Here is a 23,613-nt window from a genome sequence, read left to right as displayed (position 1 = left end):
GCTGCTAATGGATAAAGTGATGGTTGAGTGGAAGAGAGAGTATCAATGGATACCGCTCTTCATAGACTAATGTTATTAGTGGATACCCTCAGGGTTCCATGTTGGGCCTATTGTTGTTTTCTATATTTATCAATGATACTAATGAAATCATATCAGGCTTAATGTCCAAGTTTGCAGATGATACAAAGATTGGCAGGGTGGTAAATGACAATAATGACAGTATGGTATTACAACAGGATCTAGAAAAGTTAGACAGATGGACTGAGAAAAGGCAATTGAAGTTCAACATTGACAAATATAAAGTATTGCATATGGGTAGCAGTAACTCCAGAGAAATGTACCAACTGTATGGTACTACCCCTTAGGATTAATTGGGAAGTCAGATATGAAGTGAAGTTCTATGAGAAATGCAGACAGGCTGCCAGGACAGTTCATGAGGTTTTGTCAATGATATATAGAAATTTTGCTAGCAGGGATAAGGAGGTGATTATCCCACTATAAAGGCAATGGTAGGCCATATCTTCAGTACCACATACAGGTCTGGACGGATCATTTTAGGAAGAATGTAGAGCTGCTAGAATGAGTACAGAGAAGGGCGACAAGATTGGTAAGGAGAACAAAGGGTTGATCTTACCAAGATAGGCTTAAGTTCTTCAATTTGCAGGCTCTGCAGACTAGGCACCTGCAAGGTGATTTAATTGAGGTGTATAAGGCCTTGAATGGTTTGAGCAAGCTCAATGCTGATGGGATTCTTTTTCTTGCTCAGATTATGCACTTGAGGAGGCATAAACTCAAATTGAGATTTCAAATAGATAGATATTTCAAATATATTCAAATTGGGGCATAAATTCAAATTATTAAACTGTAACAGGGAGCTAAGTGATTTTGTAATAACTGAGAGCAAAGTGGACAAGAAATTGTTGAAGTTAAACATAAGAAGGCACTGAGGATGGATGGGTTCTATCCAGTTATATTAAAGGAGGTGGCAAAGGAAGTAAGCAAACCCTTAGCTATAATTATGAGAGCATCCTTGGACTCAGGAGATCCCCACAGACTGAAGATGTGTAAATGTATCCCCAATTCACAAAAGGGATCAAAGGGTGACACAAGTAATTACAGATCTGTTAGTTAACTTTTGTTCTGGGAAAAATAATGGAGTCAGGTTAAAGAAGCATTGCAGGATCATCTAGACAAGGCTGCAGTTATAGTTCAGTTCATGGGTTTGTTAAAGGAAAAGTCACGTCTGATAAATTTGATTTGATACTATGATGTGGTCACAAAGAAACTGGAAGGAAAAAAATAATTTTGGTATCATATACTTGGATTTCAGGAAAGCTTTTGATACAGCTGCACATAAAAGACAGCTGTACAAATTGGAGCAGCATTGCATTAAGGGCAAGTTGCTGCTATGGATAAAGGGTTGGTTGAGTGGGAGAAGACAGAGAGTGGTAATCAATGGACAATGTGCTTCGTGGATTAATGTTATTAGTGGAGTCTTCCAGGGTTCAGTGTTAGTCCCATTGCTCTTTTCTATATTTATCAATGATATTGATGACGGTATATCAGGCTTAATATCCAAGTTTTCAGACGATACAGAGGTTAGCAGGGTTGTTAATGACAGTATGCTACGGCAACAGGATCTAGAAAAGTTGGGCAGATGGGCTGAGAAGTGGCATCTGAAGTTTAACATTGACAAATACAAAGAGCAGTAACCCCTAAGTGTAGTACCAATCGTGTGGTACTACACTCAGGGTAGTGGAGAATGAAAAAGATCTTGGGGCAATTGTGCAGTCAGATAAGAAGTTTTCTGAGCAGTGCAAACAGGCTACCATAGCAGCTCATGGAGTTTTGTCAATGATATACAGGAATTTTACTAGAAGGGATAAGAAGGTACAGGTCTGGAGCCCTCATTTTAGAAAGGATAGAGAGTTGCTAAAGCGAGTACAGAGAAGGGCAACAAGATTGGTGAGGGGAACAAAAGGGGTGCTCTTACCAAGAAAGGCTTAAGTAGCACAAATTACAGCATCTGGAGCCTAGGCACCTGTGAGGTGATATGATCGAGGTGTATAAGGCCTTGAATGGTTTGAGCAGGCTCAATGCTGATGGGATTCTTCCTCTTTCTTAGATTACAAGCCTGAGAGGGCATAAACTCAAACTGAGGAAAGACAGTTGTAGAAAATACGTGCATAAGTTTGCCTTTAGCCAGTGGTAGTTGATTGCTGGAACAGACTTCCATCTGTTGTTGTGGAAGTTGATAGTTTAATAAAATTCAAGGAAGATCTGAACAAAATTTTGGAACAAATGGATGGGAAAACTGGAAAGTGTGGTTTTTTTTTTTTTTTTTTTGCTGATGCTGTATAAGCTTGCTTTCTTGCATCATATGCCCCTACCAATGCTAATAGACTATAGCTTAACTCAATTGAATTGTACCTGTATTGCCAGCTTCTTTTCTCTGGCTCACCACAGTTGTAACAAAGTTATTAATAAATCCAAACCTGATTTTAAAAAGACTGAGAGTAGGAAATTTATTTAGTTGTCCAAAGGTTAGTAGAGCCAAAGGTCTATTGCCAAAGCTATTGACCTCGACTTCTGTCTGTTCATACCTCTAACCCTGTTACACCATGATAGTTCTATTGCACTCTTATCTGAAGACAAAACCCGACTTATTGGCATCTTAATTTTACTCTAGTTTTTATATGAAAGATGCTCACTTGATCTTCTGATGGAAAGACGTTAGCAGAATATTGAATAATATTAATACCAAGAAGTCTCAGGGTTATAATTGCATTTCTCCACTTGGTAAAAACCTTTACTTCAGTGTTGACTCATGTTTTTGTCTTGCTTTTGAACTCTTATTCCACTGCTGTTTTTTTTCTGCATGGAAATTTGCTGATATTTGTTGCCATTTCCTAAAAAAGGAGTGAAAAATCCTTCCCATCCAATTATCATGTCATTGCACTAGCTTCAAATCATTCTAAAGTAATTCAAAAATTTACCAAGCGCCAAAAATTCACACCTTAACATAACACTACCTTGACACTTTCCATCTGATTAATGATTGATTGTCAATAATGATTTTGTCATGTCAATCTACTGTTGATATCTTGGTGGATAAAAAGTTTGGAGAACTAATTTTACTACTAAGACTAATGTGGTTATGTCACCATTAGAAATAAGAACACTTAATTATACCATGGAACTAAATGCAACATTAGGATTAATTTGATTGTTGGTAGAAGAATCACACCTTAACATAACCTTAATGTTGCATTAAAAATGCAGGGAGTGTTTTAAAGTCTTATTTTACCATTCTGTTAAATGAACATTACCTTGCAGTCCAAAGCTTCATCACACTGTTGGTCTTCCAAGCTCTGTGTTGGCTGTGGAATACTAGGAATAAATTATATCATATAATACATAAAAAAAAATACATTAACAGCATGTATCCTTAAGAGTTAACGTAGTTACAATTACATTAAAAATCAAACTTTAACATATCAAATCAAATGAACTATGACTACATATCCAAATAAAATTAGAGTTAAAATAGTTGCAATCTATGAAAATTATGTAAATAATGTAATTATTGTTAAAGCATCATTTATGTAAGCAGCTATAATGACAAAAATAATTTTTCCACAAAAGAAAAGCATCGTGCATCTCATATTGTGAAGTTAATCGAAAGGTGCCTAACCCTTATATTCAAATAAATAAACACTTTCTATAAACAGAAGTATACTGTTACTCCTTGGTCATAATAATCCAATCTTCAATAGCTAATGCTGATATAGAAATGCTGGCTGGATTGTTTTTATTAATGATTTTTTTTTTTGTTATGATGGATTTGGGTTTGTGATTGTTAAAAAAGATATTTCTCTATATGTATTCATTTGAAAGGTTTTTAATTAGTGAAGAGATTATTAGTATAAAAATGAAACCACAAATTACAGTTTCATTTTTAGAACCTTCATCAATGATATTAAACAATCTGATTGTTAATTACATACTGGTTGTGTGGCAGCAGCACTCTGAGTCACTTGGTTTTGATGGAGAGCAGTCTCATGCCATTGATGCTAACTTCTTATTATTTGTTGTTGTTGTTACTGTTGTGAGGATGTCTTCCCAGTTTATTGACCATTGGGATCATATCCTTTCTGATACAGTAAATGCCATTTAGTATTATTGCTGGTTATTGTTATTAAAAATAAAAATCAGAAACCATTTATAGCATAATGTATGTAAATTCCACTTCTTTATGTAATCATACCTCTGTTTATTGTTTTTGTTACTTTTCCAATTAGGGAAAATATACCTTCCAGGAAACTTAAAATTGCACACTAGGTCAAACATTTGGAAAATATTTGCAACTCTTATCTATGCCAACTGTTTACAACCATGTGCCAGCATGGGGTATGGTTGTAAACACTACTGCCACATATCAGGAGTATGCATGTCTATAGTCTATTCATGGAATTGGACAGTGTGTGTAAACAAAAGCATGTGAACACTCAAGAAAATGGCACTTTTGCTACTGTCCTGCTATAATGGAAGGGAAGGTCCCAGCTTCTCAAATTCAAAAGTAATATCAAAAGTTCACTTCCACTGTTGATGTGTTCTGGTCTCCAAGAAGTTAATTATGTGTTGTACTGTATTGTATTGGCATCTACTTCCACAGTAAGAGCATTTTATGGTCTCCTACAAGTGATAATTGCACACTGCACTATTCTTACATACTGTAATGTACTATATCATATTTAATGTCTGTGAATAGAATACAGAGTTTAGTTCACAAATAAATTTAGTTTAAAATTTACATCTGTTGAGAACTGAACTCTCATCTTTTTAAAATTTAAATGTCACAGAAATGCAGAGATTTAAGTAGAGAAAAGAATAAAATTCGAAGTCCTTTTTATGCCTTACCTAAATGTAGCGAGAGAGAGAGAGAGAGAGAGAAGCTACATTAAAACTCAAGTGTTTCAGAGCCTCTTTTGCATAAACTTTAAAAGAATAGAAAATCAATGGATTAGGAGTGATTGAAAATGAAAATGTGAAGTGAATATGAAAAGAAAAAGATGTGGATAGAGTGTGGAGATATGTGGAAGCAGCACTTCCGAGACAGTTCAAAAATGCATGATTAAAAATACATCTATTAGCAGAAATATCCTATGCAAAAAGGTGAAGGAATTGGAAAATGAACTTGGTGAAAAAGATTTTAAGCCTGGGCACAGCTAATTAAGCAAGTGGAAGGTGAGAAAACACTGTGTATAAAAAATTTTCAAAAAAAAAAAAAAAAAATGAACTCTGATATGAATTCAACAGAAAAATGAATATCTTAGTTAATTTATTGGAAGAATTTAACTTATTATATATTTTTAAAATTGATGAAACATGTTTATTTTAGAGAAATTCCTGAGCATGATTTTACAAATTTTCATCGACTTTTTGAAGGAATGGGACAGAATTATTGTAAACCAATAAAAAAAAAATTGCACTTACCTTAGATAACTGCAAGGCTTATTATTATTTAAAAATGGTCATTCATCAGCATAAAAAAAGGAGAGATATTGCAATATGACAGGTACAATAAAAAAAAAAAAATAGATTTTTTTCATAGTTGGGAAAAGTAAGTGTCTACATATCTTCAGAAAAATAAAAACTTACCAGTTGAATACAAAAACAACATAAATGCACAAATGATGTCAAATTTTCATGGGCTTTTTGAAGGAATGGGACAGAATTATTGTAAGCCAATAAAAAAAAAAAAATTGCAAGGCTTATCTGGAAGTGTAGTTGAACAACATAAAACCTGTATTTTTTTCCAGCAAATACAACATTCCATGGAAAATACAACTCTTGGATCAAGGAATAATAATGGAGAGCAATCAATGAAAAATTGTTGCAGAAATTGACAAATATGATGATGGCCAGGCAACAGACAGCAAAAAATTAACTTATTAGATAGAGTACACACAATGTCTGATGCTTGGGATTCAATTTACAAACAATCAGTCAAAAAATGTTTTTGTAAAACCAGATTTATTCAACCAGGCATTGTGGAAAATACTGAAAAATGCACATTATGCCATTACCAGAGTATGAGTAATTCACTGATTACAACGAATTTTAACAAGTGGGTGAAAATTGACAAAAATCTTCCAATGACAGGTGGTCCCTTAATAAAGGATACAGTGGATGAAATTATACCAGATTTATCTCCCATTGAGGAGAATGAAAATTCCGATAATGAAGATATCCAGGTCTACTAAATTAAGCTGAAAGGAAGGGAAAGGTGAGGACTACAAATTATTGTATAGTTTACAAATTTTAAAATTTTATTTTGGCACCGAAACTGGTTGATGTATGTGTATTGTATGTATAGTACTATATATCGAGGGTTTAGTGTCAAACAACACTAACTACAAAATCATTTTGTAGTAAACGTTTTTGTAATTAACCAAGAAAAAGTAATTTCACATTTTCTTGGTTTACTGGAATGTTCTTATAGCTCAAGCTAACTTGTAATGTATTAGAGAAATACAGCTGTGTGACATGATATGCATTGTTATTTGTATAAAATAAAACTAAAGTTGTCACAAAACAAAAATACAATTTTGTAGTTAATGTTGTTTAACTCTAAGCCCTTGATATGCTGTCAATTAATTAATTAATTTACAAGAATGTGTTGAAATTTAATTGCTGAGAATTTTAAATAACAGGTTAGACTTTCATACATGTATTTTTTAAATTTGCATATTTTTAATTCAACACTGAAATTGGTTGATATTTGTATACATTGTACATAGCATTAGCATTTAGCATTAGTAGAGGCATTTGATGCAAGAAAGCAAGCTTATGCAGCATCAGCAAAAAATAAAATAAAATAAAATAAAATAAATAAATAAATAAAATAAAAAATAAATAAATAAAAAATAACCACTTCCACTTCACCCCTCTGTTCGTTCGAAATACCTGTCCAGTTGAGCCTTAAACTTATTTAGGCTATCAACTTCCACGACAAGGGATGGAAGCCTATTCCACCAACCAACCACCCGCTGGCTAAAGTCAAATTTCCTCACATCTATCCTACATCTGTCTTTTCTCAATTTGAATTTATGCCCTCTCAGTTGATTATTCTGAGCAAGAGGAAGAATCCCATCAGCATTGAGCATGCTCAAACCATTCAAGGCTTTATACCCCTCTATCAGATCACCTCGCCGGTGCCTAGTCTCCAGACACTGTAATTTGCAAAACTTAAGCCTTTCTTCGTAAGAGCACCCCTTTGTTCCATTCACTAATCTTGTTGCCCTTCTCTGTACTCGTTCCAGCATCTCTACATCCTTCTTGAAATGAGGCCTCCAGACCTGTATACAGTACTCTAGGTGTGGTCTGACCATTGCCTTATACAAGGGAATAATCACCTCCTTATCCCTGCTAGAAAAATTCCTATATATCATCGACAATACACCATGAGCTACTCTTGCAGCGCGTCTGCACTGCTCAGAAAACTTCATATCTGCCTGCACAACCACCCCCAGGTCCCTTTCATTCTCTACCACTGTCAGTGTAGTACCACAGAGTTGATACGTTGCTCTGGGGTTACTGTTTCCCATATGTAGTACTTTACATTTGTCAAAGTTAAACTTCATTTGCCACCTCTCAGCCAATCTGCTCAACCTTTGCAGATCCTGTTGCAGTAGCATAGTGTCAGTAGTGTCCTTGACAACCCTGCCAACCTTCGTATTGTCTGCAAACTTGGACAATACGAATCCCATCAGCATGTAGCTTGATATACCATCATCGATATCATTTATAAATACAGAAAACAATAATGGACCCAATACTGAACCCTGAGGGACTCCACTAATAACATTAGTCCACGATGAGCAGTGTCCATTGATTACCACTCTCTGTCTTCTCCCCCTCAACCACCCCTTTATCCATAGCAGCAATTTGCCTCCAATGCCACACTGCTCCAATTTGTGCAGCAGTCTTCCATGTGCAACAGTATCAAAAGCCTTTCTAAGATCCAAGTATATAATATCAAAGTCATTCCCTGCATCCAGTTCTTTTGTGACTGCATCATAGTATCCAATCAAATTGGTCAGGCAAGACTTCCCCTTAACAAAACCATGCTGTGTCTGAGCTATAACTGAAGTCTTGTCTAGATGATCCTGCAGTGCTTCTTTTACCAGTGCCTCCATTAATTTTCCAGGAACAGAAGTTAAACTAACAGGTCTATAATTACTTGTGTCGCCCTCTGATCCTCCTTTGTGAATTGGGGTCACATTTGCACATCTCCAGTCCATGGGTACTTCCCCTGAGTCCAAGGAAGCTCTCATAATTATGGCTAAGGGTTTGTTTACTTCCTTTGCTGCCTCCTTTAATATGACTGGATAGATCCCATCCACCCCAGGTGCCTTTCTTATATTTATCTTCAACAATTTCTCCTCCACTTTACTCTCAGTTATTACAAGATTCTCTAGCTTACTGCCAGAGTTGAATACACCTCTGGCATTCCCCTCACTGAATAACTCCTCATGTGTGCATGTCGTGCAAAATATTCATTCAGTTTGTTAGCTACCTGAGCAGGATCATCAACTTGTATCTATCATAGGCTTCTGTGTCACGTGTTAATTTGTATGTATCCCATGCATTTTTCTTCTCTGCCATATGTCTCATTAGTTCATCTGACATCCACTTAGTCCTAAACCTTGAACGATATTTCTTAGTTGGTATGTAAAACCTAGTAGAATGCAAGATAAGTTCTTTGAATGCTTCCCATTTTGAATTTGCTGTTGGAAACATCATCAGTTGGTCCCACTGTATAGAATTTAAACACTGTCTCAGTCCATCGTAGTCGCCTTTACGAAAGCAATAACCCTTCCCTTTACCCCTAATGGTAGTTACCTCTTTGAGTAAATCCCACTTCAGCACACTGCGATCACTGCCACCTAGTGGTTCATTTACCTGCAGATTCTTAATGCATGAAGAATCACTACTGATAATCAAATCAAGGGTATTACTCCCTCTAGTTGCCTCCCGAACATGCTGATGTAGAAAATAATCATCCAATAAATCCACAAAAGCCTTGCTAGTGTGTGAGTGACCAGCCCCCAAATTCCAGTCAATATCTGGGAAATTAAAATCCCCCATTATAAGACTCTCTGATTTACTGGCCCACTCTATTTCCCCGTACAGTTTCTTATTATACTCATCAGAGTCATTAGGCCTATAGCACACTCCTACTCTCAATTTTGATCTCCCAATGCTTATGTCACACCAAACTGACTCGACACTGCACTGTCCAGCAATGTCGACTGGCTTCACTTCCTTGGATTTTATGTATTTCTTAACTAATAGCATAACCCCTCCTCCCTTCCTACCCTGTCTATCCTTTCTGTAGACATTGTACTCCCCAAATTCCAGTTCTGCATTCCTTATATCTGTGTGACATCACGTCTCTGAAATCCCCACAATATCTGCCTTTGATGTTTTGAGCAATACCTCAAATTCATCAAATTTATTTACTAAACTCCTAGCATTGGTGTACACGCAAGTATATATGCACCTGTTCTTTTTCTTAGCTACCCTAACACAACCTATGTGTTTATTTGTACCCCAATGATTCCCACCAGTCTCTGAAATATCCTGCATCTTATTTTCCAGGCTGCAGCTCATTCTAATAGAAGCAGTGCAAGAATCACTTTCACCTCTGCCAGTGGCTACTGTTAATCTATTACTCCTTGTATCCCCTTAATCTAGCAGTTTTCCGACCCACCTAACACTGCCTCGATAGCATCAGCAAACATTCTTGCACCCTTTCTATTTAAGTGTATCCCATCCCTGTAGAAGCAGTCTCTCCTGTTAACAAGTACAGACCAGGCTGAAAAAAATTCTACCCCTTGAGCCTTGCACAATCCTTCCAGGGCCGAATTGATCGACAGGGCTCTGACCATATACTCCCTCCTATCGTGTCTTGGCAGAATTGCAGACACTTTCAAATTCAACTCTAATTCACGGCTTTTTTTCAACAGTGACCTGTACTTGTTAAGTAATTCCGCCGGTCTTCTACTCTTAATATCATTAGTGACAACGTGTACAACTATATCACCTTTTGTGCCTTAAAAGATGATATCCGCTCTACGTCATCAACCTTTGCCCCTGGCAAACATACCCTGGTCCTGTTCCACCTATCCTTTTTACAAAGCATGTTTCCGGTTTCCCTGACAATAGAGTCACCAACAACTACTAGTTCCTTTGGGACCAGTGCATTCTGCCTTGGGGGCTGCCGCTGTGTTGCGTGATGACCAAGTGCAAGCTCTGGCATTGGTGTGGGCAGCTTCGAGCTTGATAGGCCCCTCACTTTTAATCCTTTGAGGACATCCACCCTGTCCTTCAAGCTCTCATATAGGCCCATAACAATGCTGAGTTGCCGCCTGATTTCCTTACACTCCTTGCATCGCGCACACACAAAGACATCCCCCATGGCAGTATCGTGTCCCATACCTGACTGCTCCACAAACATCATGCAAGTAGTGCATTTTAATAGGCTGTGATTCAGAGGGCAACTGCCCCCCTCAGTTCTCCCCTGAGCCACAGCACTCCCATTAGCTTGAGCCTTTTGCTTTGCTGCTCTGGTCAGAGTCATGATTTCGATTTAATTTCAATAAAATTTCAATTTCAGTACAAAATTAAAAACTCTAAACTTATATCTCAACACAGTTATAACGCTATATTTATGTTTCAGTATCGAGTGTTATCTACGAAGTCCCTTTATATAACTTCCGTATCAAGTTAAGTATTAATTATTTATTTTTTACTAATTATTTATGTTACGTAACCCAAGTCGTTATATGTATAGTGAAAAGTACAATTTAATTGACAATGAAGTTCAACAAGATTAATTATCTGATTAATTTACAATATTATGTACTATACTATATTAAGCTATCTAGTAAGTAATACTTAATTTACAATATTATGTACTATACTATATTATGCTATTTAGTAAGTAATACCTACAAAATCTCTATCTAAATTACTTTAATCTAAGTATCGTAAATAAGAATATAAAACTACTCCAGAAAATAAGTTAATATGCTAATTTAAGCTAATAAAACAGAAAATAAATCAGAAAAAACTTCTCTGTTCCAGGAGCGGCAAAAATGTACGTTCGTACCGGGTACTCTCGTACATACAATATATATAATACTATACAGGTAGTTCCTGACTGTATGAGTTAATTCGTTCCTAGCGCGCGCTCGTAAACGGGAATTTATTTGCCATAGACATAATGTTAAATACAGGGGTTATGTTATCAACAGTGAAATTAGTTAGCTAATTAGTTTATGATTAAACAATGATTGATTTATCCAAAGAAATTAAAATGTAGCCTGTAAAATCAAGCAAATTATAATAATAGAGAAATTATTTATGACTTACAAATGTTAAAGAATGTTTATTCTTCAACATCATCATTGACTAAATGCACGCTCGTTGATCATTCAGTATTGGCTCGGCACTTGTTGGTTTGTTGCACAAGGAGTAATCTTCTTCAGAAATGCTTCAAGAGGCGTTTGTTTCCAAGATAATGCTCTCTTTTCTTTATAAATTTCAATAGCATGCATAAGCATTTTTTAACGGAATGCACAAATTGCAACTAACACAATTTGCACAGAGTAACAAGTTTACAAAGCAAAAAAAAAAAGGAATGAAGAGAAGATTCTGAAAATTTAATTATTTTTTTTTATACGATTGAACATTTCACCATAATGTAAAAATCTGCACAATTCCAGCTATCGGTATTTTCGCAAATGCAATAACATCAAGTTTACTACCCGTTTATAATTGCTTGCAGTAACAGAAAAGCCCAATAAATTGGAAAGTGCAAATTGTTTTTACTGTCTTATGGTCTTGACTTCCAGAAATGTGATTTAGAAAAATATCAAGAAGGCATTCAAAATTGGTTCTTATAACGAAACATATGATAACAATGAAAGTGTAGTGCATTAACAATGAATTGGTAACTAATACAATTTACACTATAAAAACGACCTTTTAGAGAGTTATATAGCAAAAATTTCAACTTCTGAGATAGTGGAATGAATTACTAAAAAACGATGTGTTAATTGGGTTCACATTATATTTTCACAATACGATGGTGTCTCTGGAACGTTTGTTTGTTTATTTGGTTTTTAGGAGCATTAGCAACTAAGGCCATATTGCTCCGGGGATATGTGGTGGTCATTCCTTGACCTTTCTGCATCCTCTGTATTTGGTGGTCACGGGCTCGAACCCCGGTCTAATCAAGAAGCATGTGCTACGCACTGTTGCTCCTGCCCACTTGGCTACGGAGGTGCTTCTCTGGAACGGATTAATATCAAAAAGCAGGATGCACTGTATTGTATAGCTAGCTATATTAAAATGCTGTATTTATGAATGTTTAACATTCATTTTTTTTCAATTAGAATTAGCATTCATATTTTCGATTTTGTTGATATTTGAGAAAAGAAAAAAAAAAAAAAAAACTCATGAACTAGCAAAGCAAAAACTCATGAAGCAGGAACTATCTGTATATAACTGTGCTGGATGATAAATCAAAATTCTTAAAGTAATCTGATTTTTATATTTCACTGAAAAAAATTCCTTCTGTTTAATGTGATTAATTTTCACACACACAAATGTAATCCCAATACATGGCACCTACCATAACTGGTGGCTGAATATGTCTGTAGATATGTGCATTATGTTAGGAATCTTAGCTACTGGAAGAACATGGTGGAAGCAGAAATACAGGAGTAGATTGTTCCACTTAGCTCTTGTAGTGAGTGAATGTGGACTTTTTTTTTTTTTTTTAACTCCTGTATAGAGATTTTTTGGACAATTCTGGGGTAATTAATCAATTGTGGAAATGAAAAGATAATGAAATAAGTAGTATTTTAATTTAATTTAATAATTACTCAATAATCAGTAATAGTTACCAAGAGGCTTTTAGTTTAGTTCAGAATTTTCAACTTATCTCTTTGATTAGAAGAGATCAAAAAGAGCTGGTTATCTCTAGGATTGGATTTAAGCAGCAGTGATATCTGTTACAATTAGGTCCTAGAGTATTTTTTTTATATTAATTAAATGTGTTAACATGACAGATGGTGCACTCTGAACCCAGTTCACCACCCTCGTATAATTTGCATATAAAAATATAACAGAAGTTCAATAAGTTACCTAACCTTGAGGCTGTCACAGACATTCTCTCAGGTATGACAAAGCTTGCAACCCGGAGTCTCAAACGGCATTGAAACTAATGTTCAGTTGACACTGAAGTCAAGTGGACTGAATTTCAGCGAAGTACGGTCATTCTGTGACAACCAAATCCTCCGCTTGTATCTTCACGATGTTGGGACGGTTAGTAACCTGGGTGTGTAAATGCCTGAAATATGCCACCTAGTATACCAGAAGTTAACACCCAGATGCAAACCAACATAACCAACATAAGCAGAGGCTGAGGTTTAGTGTCCACACCACATGGAGGAATCCCATCCCTCTATGTTACTAGGCAATATTAGGTGGTAGATGACTCTCATGAACCAGTACAATACCATCACTTTGTTATTGGAAGCTTGGTGGTGGAACCCACGTTCAGTCTCTAGAGCAAAGCTCTGGTCATCTTTCATCATGCAGTATGATTGATGTCTTTCGAGGTTATGATGGGTATAATCTTCCTTACATATTGAGAGTACAACTCTAGATAATCCAATCTCATTACTTGTTATGATGAACCGAAGATGACAAATGAAGAACAAGAAAAACACTGACAAGGAGAAAATTGAGTATACTGAGTTATGCAAAGCCATTAGAAAGAGACTCAGAGAGGACATAAGAAGATTTAATACAAAAAAAGTAGAACAAGCATTAAGGGAAAACAGAAGATTTAAATCAGCAGCCATGAGTAGTAATACAGAAAGACAGGCACCTCCGTAGCCAGGTGGGCAGGAGCAGCAGTGTGCAGCACATGCTTCTTGATTAGACCGGGGTTCGAGCCTGTGACAACCAAATACGGAGGATGCAGAAAGGTCAGGGAATGACCACCGCATATCCCCGGAGCAATATGGTCTTAGTTGCTAATGCTCCTAAAAACCAAATAACAGCAACAAAAAGACAAATGATATTGAAATTGAAGAATAGCAATGGTGTACTTATAAATAGCAGAGAAGGCATAATTCAAATAGCAGAAGACTACTATAAAGAGTTATACAAGGAGCGAGGGAATGATGCCAGCAGTGGGGAAGATGGATTGCAAATTAGTAACACATACAACATACCTGATATCCTTCTTGATGAGGTAGAACATGCGTTGAAGAAAATGAAGAACAAGAAAGCCCTGGGGGAAGATGAAATTACTGTAGAGTTGTTAAAATTGGGAGGAAGAGCCATGACACAAAAACTGGCAAGACTTCACAAAATGCATTAGAAAAGGTGTGACGCCTAAGGAGTGGAATAATGCAATCATAGTTTTGCTGCATAAGAAAGGAGATAAATCAGAAATTGGAAATTATAGATCAATTTGCTTGTTATCCCACATCTACAAGTTGTTCACAAGGGTCATTACTAACATATTAGGAAGAATACTTGATGAGAATCAACCAAAAGAGCAAGCTGGCTTTAGGACAGGATTCTCATCTATGGATCACCTTCACGTAATGTCACAGTAATGATAAATTATGGTCATAAGTCACGATCCCAAAGAATTAGAGGAAAATTTTAATCAGTTATGCATAGTTAGTAAGGATTTTGGACTAAATATGAATACGGTTAACAAAAGTAATGATGAACAAGTATGTCACAGATAGGGATATAATGACTGAAGGAGCAGTAATTGAAAAGGTGGAGTCATATACTTATCTGGGACAAGTCATTAGCTGTAATAATGATAAATGGCTGGAAGTCAAGAGAAGAATAAATTTTGGATGCATAGCATTCAGGAAATATAGTCACATACTAATGAGCAATATCCCAATTTGTCTGAAACGTAAAATAATGAACCAATGTATACTCCCCACCATGACTTATGGAAGTGAAAAGTGGACACTAACCAAAAGAATGGAAGAGAAGCTGAGAACTACACAGCGAAGAATAGAACGAATTATATTGGGAATCAGACTGTTAGATAAGAGAAACAAATGGATTAGGCAGCAAACTCAAGTAAAGGACATTCTTATCAAAACTAAAGAACTAAAATGGTCTTGGGCAGGACACATATCTCGAAGACATGATGACAAATGGACTAAGAAAATAACAGAATGGTACCCAAGAGGAGCTAGAAGAAAACCTGGAAGACAACAACGGAGATGGACAGATGAAATTCATGAGTTTGTGGGTAGTAAATGGATGGCCATTGCACAAAACAAAAGGAACTGGAAAGTTCCTAGAGAGGCCTTCATCCTGCAGTGGATTGAAAATCGCTGATGATGATGAGTCCAATCTCGCTGCCTCTACTATGACAGATATTGAATGGAAGGAATCCGAGTAATGTATATGTGGGGGTATTGTGGAGCATTGTTCCCACATACTCATGTGGGGCATTGCATCACTTCCTAAATGACTGCATTCACATCATTTATTAAGACTAGCAGGGAGCATATCATCTTTCCTCAAGGAAAGCTGTTCGGCAGATATTTTGAAGTTGTGTAAGTTGCCAACCAAAACTTACATAACAAAAGCGACTCAGAAGCCTATGGCAGATATAAGCTAGTCTCTAATCAGGTGACAAAGGAGGTTAGGCGGGCGAAGGCAGATTACGAGAAATCCTTGGCAAAAGATGCTAAGAAAAACAGCAAGGATTTCTTTACTTATATAAACTCTAAAAGGAAGGGGATGAATCTGATTGGTCCAATTGACATCGATGGTTGGACTGTTGATGATCCTGCTCAGATAGCAAACAAACTGAATGAGTATTTTGCATCTACATTCACACATGAGGAATTATTAAGGTTTGAAAATGGCAGAAGGTTATCAAATTGTAGCAGGATACTTAATGATTTTGGAATAACTGAAAGCAAAGTGGAGGAGAAATTGTCGAAGTTAAACATAAGAAAAGCACCTGGGGTGGATGGGATCTATCCAGTTATATTAAAGGAGGCGGCAAAGCAACTAAGCAAACCCTTAGCCATAATTATGAGAGCATCCTTGGACTCAGGGGAGGTTCCCACGGACTGGAGATGTGCAAATGTATCCCCAATTCACAAAGGGGGATCGAAGGGTGACACGAGTAATTACAGAACAGTTAGTTTAACTTCTGTTCCGGGTAAAATAATGGAGTCACTGGTTAAAGATGCATTGCAGGATCATCTAGACAAGACTGCTGCAATAATTCAGACACAGCATGGGTTTGTTAAGGGAAAGTCTTGTCTGACAAATTTGATAGGATATTATGATGTGATGACAAAGGAACTGGATGCAAAAAATAATTTTGATATCATATATTTGGATTTCAGGAAAGCTTTTGACACTGTTGCGCATGGAAGACTATTGTACAAATTGGAGCAGAATGGTATTAAGGGTAAGTTGCTACAATGGATAAAAGGATGGTTAGGTGGGAGGAGACAGAGGGTGGTAATCAATGGGTGCTGCTCTTCTTGGACTAATGTTATTAGTGGAGTCCCACAGGGTTCGGTGTTAGGTCCACTGTTGTTTTGTATATTTATCAATGATATTGATGAAGGTATATCAGGCTTAATGTCGAAGTTTGCAGATGATACAAAGGTTGGCAGGGTTGTTATGGCAGTGTGCTACTGCAACAGGATCTAGATAATTTGGGCAGATGGGCTAAGAAGTGGCAACTGAAGTTTAACCTTGACAAATGCAAAGCACTGCATATGGGTAGAAGTAACCCCAGAGAAATGTACCAACTGTGTGGTACTACACTTAAGGTGGTAGAAAATGAAAAAGACCTGGGAGTAATTGTGCAGTCAGATATGAAGTTTTCTGAGCAATGCAGACAGGCTGCCAGGGCAGGTCATGGGGTTTTGTCAATGATATATAGGAATTTTGCTAGCAGGGAAAAGGAGGTGATTATCCCTCTGTATAAGGCAATGGTCAGGCCACGCCTTGAGTACTGCGTACAGGTCTGGAGGCCTCATTTTAGGAAGGATGTAGATTTACTTGAGTGTGTACAGAGAAGGGCAACAAGATTGGTGAGGGGAATGAAGGGATCCTCTTACCAAGAGAGGCTTAAGTTCTGCAAATTGCAGTGGCTGGAGACTAGGCACCTGCACGGTGATCTGATTGAGGTATATAAGGCCTTGAATGGGTTGAGCATGCTGAAATCTGATGGGATCCTTCCACTTGTTCAGATTACGAACCTAAGGGGGCATAAATTCAAATTAAGAAAAGACAGATGTAGAATAGATGTGCGGAAATTTGCCTTTAGCCAGCGGGTGGTTAATTGCTGGAACAAACTTCCATCTGTCATTGTGGAAGTTGATAGGTTGAATAAATTTAAGGAGGAACTGGACAGGCATTTGGAGGAAATGGTGTGATTTTTTTTTTTTTTTTGGCTGATGCTGCATAAGCTCATACACTTGCTTTCTTGCATCACATGCCACTACTACTACTACTTTATACCAAATTTCTCTGATTTTTTGCCATATACTGAGCAAATTGGCATCTAGCTTAATTGGAAATATATATTGGAAATAGCTGCTCATCTATTGTAATGTTTGTTCCAGATATATAGCAAGTTTTACAGCTGTAAATAAATTTGCACCATATTTCTTAAGAAGAACACAAGTTAAATCTTATGAATCCTTAAATTCCATGAAAGTTGTTACATGACATTATATCATAAAAAAATTGAGGCTCCCATACAGTTGACCACACACACTATCCAGTTCTAAATTTCTAGCACCATACGCTCTGTAAGATAAAAGTATCAAATTCTGGAATGGATGTAGACCAATTATTATGCTTCAATTGTTTTGTGCTTCAAAATTCTGTATGTTTTATCATTGAAGTGTCAACAAATAAATGAAATGCACTTAACACAGAATCCACACACACATTTTGTCTTACATAAGGAGTTGGCCCAGGGTTATCGTGAATTATGTTCCTTTGTAGTGCACATCCAGGGGAAGGACCAACAGATTTTATAACTTTCCATAGCTGCCCAGATTTTGAAGTATGTTTGCTGCTCACTGATAGACACACAGTTTTCACAATTATGATGCTATGTATAATCATCTACAGTATCACTTGATGTACAAGTATCAGAATTATTATTTTCACTACTACTAGATTCCTCACCACTTTTATTAAGAAGCTATTTGTTACTTTCTTCTTCTGTAAATTAATTTTCACTCTCATCTCCAGAGAGCTTTTATAATTCCTCTAGACAATTTTGAATCTGCGGTAACACCACGAGTTTGTCACATTTTAGTAATGCAATAAAACCAGCACTGTAAAAATTGTCGAAATATCTGTCCATGACTAAAGTTTCACCCAAACTAAACTAAATTGGCATGGTGCATTACTACTATATATTGCTGTGCCAATTTAGTTTAGTTTGGGTGAAACTTTAATCATGGAAAGATATTTCAACAATTCACTCAACCCAGAATCTACACAACACGTTCAAACCTGAAGTGGCATGCACAGACATGCAGACATACATTCTGGGTATGTACTTGCACAAACCATAGGATGATTCAAATCACAAACGTTTGTCACAAGATAAATAAATGCAAAAACTTGATTAACTGTATAAAAATTAGCTAATTTTACTGAAATTTTAAAACAGTCAAATTGATTGCTTGGTTATTTTAGGTATAGAGCTAAAATTTAAAATAAAAATGTGTGCAAAATTATTTGCAATTGTGAAAGATATAAGTTAATGGAAAGTTAGAAAATAACATGGACTCATACTTCTGTAGTTAAAAGGGTTGCAAAACTATAACAATTTAAAGTAAGCAAATGGTCAAATTGACTCTTACGGTTCTAGTATTAAGAGAAAGTTACTGCTATGGTTAAAGGGATGGTTGAGTGGGAGAAGAAAGAGAGGTTATTAATGAACACTGCTCTTCATGGACTAATGTTATTGGTGGAGTCCATTGCAGTTCTGTGCTGGGCCCATTGTTGTTTTCTATATTTATTAATGATAATGATGAAGGTATATCAGGCTTAATGTCTAAGTCTGAAGATGATATAAAGTTGGCAGGGTGGTTAATGACAATAATCAAAGTAAGCTACTGCAACAAGATCTAAAAAACTTAGGCAAATGGGATGAGAAATAGCAGTTGAAGTTTAACATTGACAAATGCAAGGTTCTGCATAGTAGTAATCCCAGATTAATGTACAAAATGTGTGATACTACACTCAGGGTAGTGTATTTACCTAAGATTTACCTAATTTAATATCTGGTTTCTATTGTAACATGTAATTCAAACTTAATACTTTAGAATTGTATATTTGTAATTGTAACATTAATTGTAATATTAGTTATTGTAATATATCCAAATTTGTAACCTTTTTTATTTTCTTTTCCACTCCAACGTCATGGTCTGATGATGGTTATCAGTAAGATACCTGAAATACCTGAATACCTTAATATATAGTAGTTTAGGTGACTAGCTTAATAAACTATATTAATAATTTCACGTGGTATATGAGTAGTATTAAATATAGTAATAATCTTAATGATGTGAAAAATAATTATTATTAGAAATTATATTACAGAATTATTAAGCTGTAATAATAAGCAATCTTCATGCCATGCCATGTCATGTCATTTTCACTAAATACATTAATTGTTCAAATTCATTATTTTTTTTCTGTTAAATCCTCATGTAATACAAACATCATTAAGTGAAACTAGTGAGTTATTTTAACAACAGAAAAGTACAAACCTAGATGAAAATAGGAAATCTTCAATTGCTGCAGCCAAATCTGTCCACATTCCTTGAAAATGTATTGCTTTAAAAAATTAAAATACAAATATTCTGTTAATATTAATATAATTGCTTATTTTGCAATTTTTATTTGAGAAAGTAGCTATTCTCAAGAAGAAAAATTAAAAGTTAATAAAAAGTTTGAGGGGTACAGTACTTAGGTAAAGACCGTACTTAGTTGCATTGATGTATCTATTCACAGCATAAGAGTGGTTAGTAAAGACTAGTATTTAGTCTTATATTTATTCTCAATAAACTAAATGCTAATTTATATAAAAACATGGTGGTATAAAGCATGTTATGTATATTTTCATCAGCTTCTCCCTGTAATGCTATGCCTCTTTGCTACTCAGCTATTACATTTTATCAGAGATGAGTGAGCTACTTTTTAAAATCAGCTAAGTTGAATGATAAAAGAAATTAATTTTAGTTAAGATTTACTCTGAGAAAAAGTAACTTGTTTAAGTCATTTCGTACAAAATAACGAAAGTTATTTTCATATTTGTTTTTTCTTTAAACCTTCTTGTCACCTTACATTGAAGTTTTTAAATAAAGAATGCTAAATAAAACTGCTAGAGAATGCTTTTAAGATAAAGAATGGTTTTATATATATAAAACTGCTAGAGAAATATGTAAGGCTAAAAATATGTTTATTCTAATGTTTTTGTAGCAGAGCTACCTTAATTACCTAAAATATTAAATTTTGATCTCAACCACAATTTTTAAAGCAGCTATTAAATTTCAATAGCTGCTTTAAAAATTTGCATCAGATAATTTTCATCTATCTTGAAATAATGTCCCTGTAGCACAAAACATTCTCTCTGCGTGGCGAATGATGGCACTCCAATATTACAGTGTAAAAATAGAGAATTCCTAATAGACATTTTGCAGAGAGTTATTATAATTGGTAAAACAGTTAATGAGTTCCAAATTTTTTTGTCAAACTTGTTCAAAATTTTAAAAAATCATCTTCAGCTTTGGTTTCGAAGATGGCAGAAATCTTTTCCAAAAATACAGCGATCCAAAACTGAGTAGGAAATATTTTATACCAAAATTTCTACCGAAAAATCTTTTCCTGAAGGAAAATATATCCTACCAAATAACACCTAATTCATACTTTACTTGTGATAATTTATTTTTAAGCATAGTTTGAACTTGAGCACAAGAGCTGCAACAATGTGATACTCTTTTTTTACTGAAGCAATTTGCAAATCTAAATAAATATGTGATATTTAAAAGACTGTTTCATAAAGGTTATTAGTTATTTCATAAAATTTCTCAGATTGATTTGTTTGGCATCTGGTTATGCAATACCCTTTATGAAATATTATGCCAACACCATCACCACTTCTATAATGTCTTCAGTTGACAACAGAGTTATAAACAGCAGCACTAGTGCTGGGATCACATTGTCTTCTGTGGCTAAGACCTGTGTCAACTGTACACACAGTAGGCACTTTTAACATGTAAGAGCAGAATCGATCAGGAAATAAACTTGCTGAATACACTTCTATTAGTATTAGTAATGGCCATATGGTGCAAAGAAGCCTAAGGCTTATGCTGCACCAGCAAAAAAAAAAAAAAAAAAAAAGAGTAAAATAATAATAATAAAATAAATAATTAATTAATAATAAGAAAAAGACAACTTATGCATTTCCCTCTTCCTGTAGGTAACTATCCAGCTAACCCTTGAATTTTCCCAAATTGTCAGCCTCAACCACCCATGTAGGTAACTTAATCCAGTAATTTATAACTCACTGGCTAAAATAAAACTTCCTGCAATCCAGTTTAATATCTCCCCCCCGTAACTGGAATTTATGGTCCCTAGTTCTAGAATCTTTAAATATATGTTAGAAAACATTTTATATATCAGTTTTATATTATTAGTCTGTTTTATATTATTTTTTAAATTTTACAAAGTGTTTTATATAAAATAAATGTTAGATATTTCAGAATACTTCAGAATAAATGCTATATACTACTTGTATTACTAGATTTCAATACTCCATACATTATTAAAATGAATAATGTTTACTAAACTAAACAGTTCAACTCTTGCCCTACTGGCATACGTAATCTGTGTACAAACCTATCTACAACAGTCTCAATTAGACTATTTAAATTTTTCATACCTGTAATTTTAATGTTGTTCAACAGGACTATTGTTCTCTAATTTGGAGAGCAATAATCAAGAATTGCTTGAAATAAGGATGATGTAAATGATATAAAGAGTAAAAGAAATCTTACAATGTACTTATGCCATAGCAATAACCTTGACTGATTGGCAAATTATGATAAAATATGAGAAATGTTCAAAGTATCCAAATTCTGGTATTGATTGTTTAGCACTTCTTAATAGTATTAGCGTGTGTATGAGAGAGATCACATTTATTGCAAATATAATTACAAAGAAAATTACAATAAGTCCCCCATCATAATTGAAGGCCAAGGGTTCACAAAATGAGATTGAATATAACACCAAATAAGTTAACTGAAATATGATAAATAGAATGAGTAGATATAAATACATTAAAATATGATTAAATCCTAAGACGTTTTAGCCAGAATATAATGTTACATACTTTTATAATTATACAAAATTACAGTATTTTGACAGTAGTTGCAGAATCATCGTGTATTTTACATTACTCATAAGTATTTCACAGCTGTCTTCTAACCCTGACTCAGAGTATTCAGAGTTCAAGGATCAGTAGAATTAGAATTTCTTCCTGGGAAAAAATCTGTGTATTTCTCGAGAAATCGGGATTCTTTTCTCTAAAGCAGGAAAGGCAGGCACGAGCTACAGGCAAGCTAGGCAGTTGCCTTGGTGCTGAAGTTTTGAGGGACACTTGACATTGAGCATGTAAAGCCTTGAAAGGATGCATGTGCTTCACAGAAGGATTTGAAGCAAGCTGTGGTGCCCTTTCTCTTTCCTTCTCTATAATGTAGTAAAACAAGTGAAATTGTATCAGTCGCATGGCATGCACTGGATACAAAGTGCCCTCCGCCTTTCAAAGATTTTAGCACATATGTGCGAAAATGGATGGGGAACTTAGGGAATACCAGAATAACCAAAATTTCCCCTCACACCCTTCAGAGATGGACTAAATTGGCCATATGCTGTCAACACAATGGCAAATCCTGCAACAGAGCAAATTTACTGGCTTATCTCACATCTACCTTGGAACAACTAAACATTATGCCCTAAAGTGCCACTTTTGCTGTTAATCCTTTTCATGAGAAAAAACAATGTCCACCCTTTCATTTGTATATTTAAAATAAAAGCTACCAGGTACTAAACAGCAAAATGAGAACATATATATTAAATTTTAAAATATAAACTGATATGGTTAATCTGAAAATCGCCATAATAAAGGTAAAGTTTTTTTGTAAAAAAAACTACGATAATTAATAACATTTCTGAAGAAAAATAAATTTTATTTTTTATTTTTATTTTTTATTTTAGACATCTTTAACAATGAGTAAAATGTCTGAAGAATGTTGGCAGTATTTTAAGAAAAATGAAAAGATCAGTCAGCTCGTTGTCAGATTTAAAACATCAACAAGTGGATTTCATCAGCATCTAACATATTCATGGCATGAAAAGAATGAAAAAATTGAAAACATTGACAATGAACCTACTACTTCCAAAAAACAATAGCTGTGAGAAGTCTGA

The 23,613-nt window shown here is 35.1% G+C and overlaps 1 protein-coding gene across 3 annotated transcripts in view; it reads right to left on the bottom strand.

Moving 5' to 3' along the window:
- The window catches only part of mon2 (Mon2 homolog, regulator of endosome-to-Golgi trafficking), a 273,966-nt gene that overhangs the window by 12,640 nt on the left and 237,713 nt on the right, over positions 1-23,613 (bottom strand). For 2 of the 3 annotated variants that reach the window (XM_090389771.1, XM_090389772.1), the window contains 2 exons: positions 19,896-19,962; positions 3,330-3,390 (listed from right to left, as the gene is read on the bottom strand). In XM_090389771.1, the coding sequence (XP_090245897.1) occupies positions 3,330-3,390; positions 19,896-19,962 (128 nt within the window). The remainder of the gene's footprint in view (positions 1-3,329; positions 3,391-19,895; positions 19,963-23,613) is intronic. The other variant, XR_016548096.1, reaches the window with a different exon arrangement.

This window comes from Mastigoproctus giganteus, chromosome 2, assembly GCF_048544385.1.
Source record: "Mastigoproctus giganteus isolate SK-2022 chromosome 2, ASM4854438v1, whole genome shotgun sequence".
NCBI classification, from domain to species: Eukaryota; Metazoa; Arthropoda; class Arachnida; order Uropygi; family Thelyphonidae; genus Mastigoproctus; species Mastigoproctus giganteus.
Note: the sequence above shows the minus strand (reverse complement) of the source record. Positions and strands in the feature narration are given on the sequence as shown.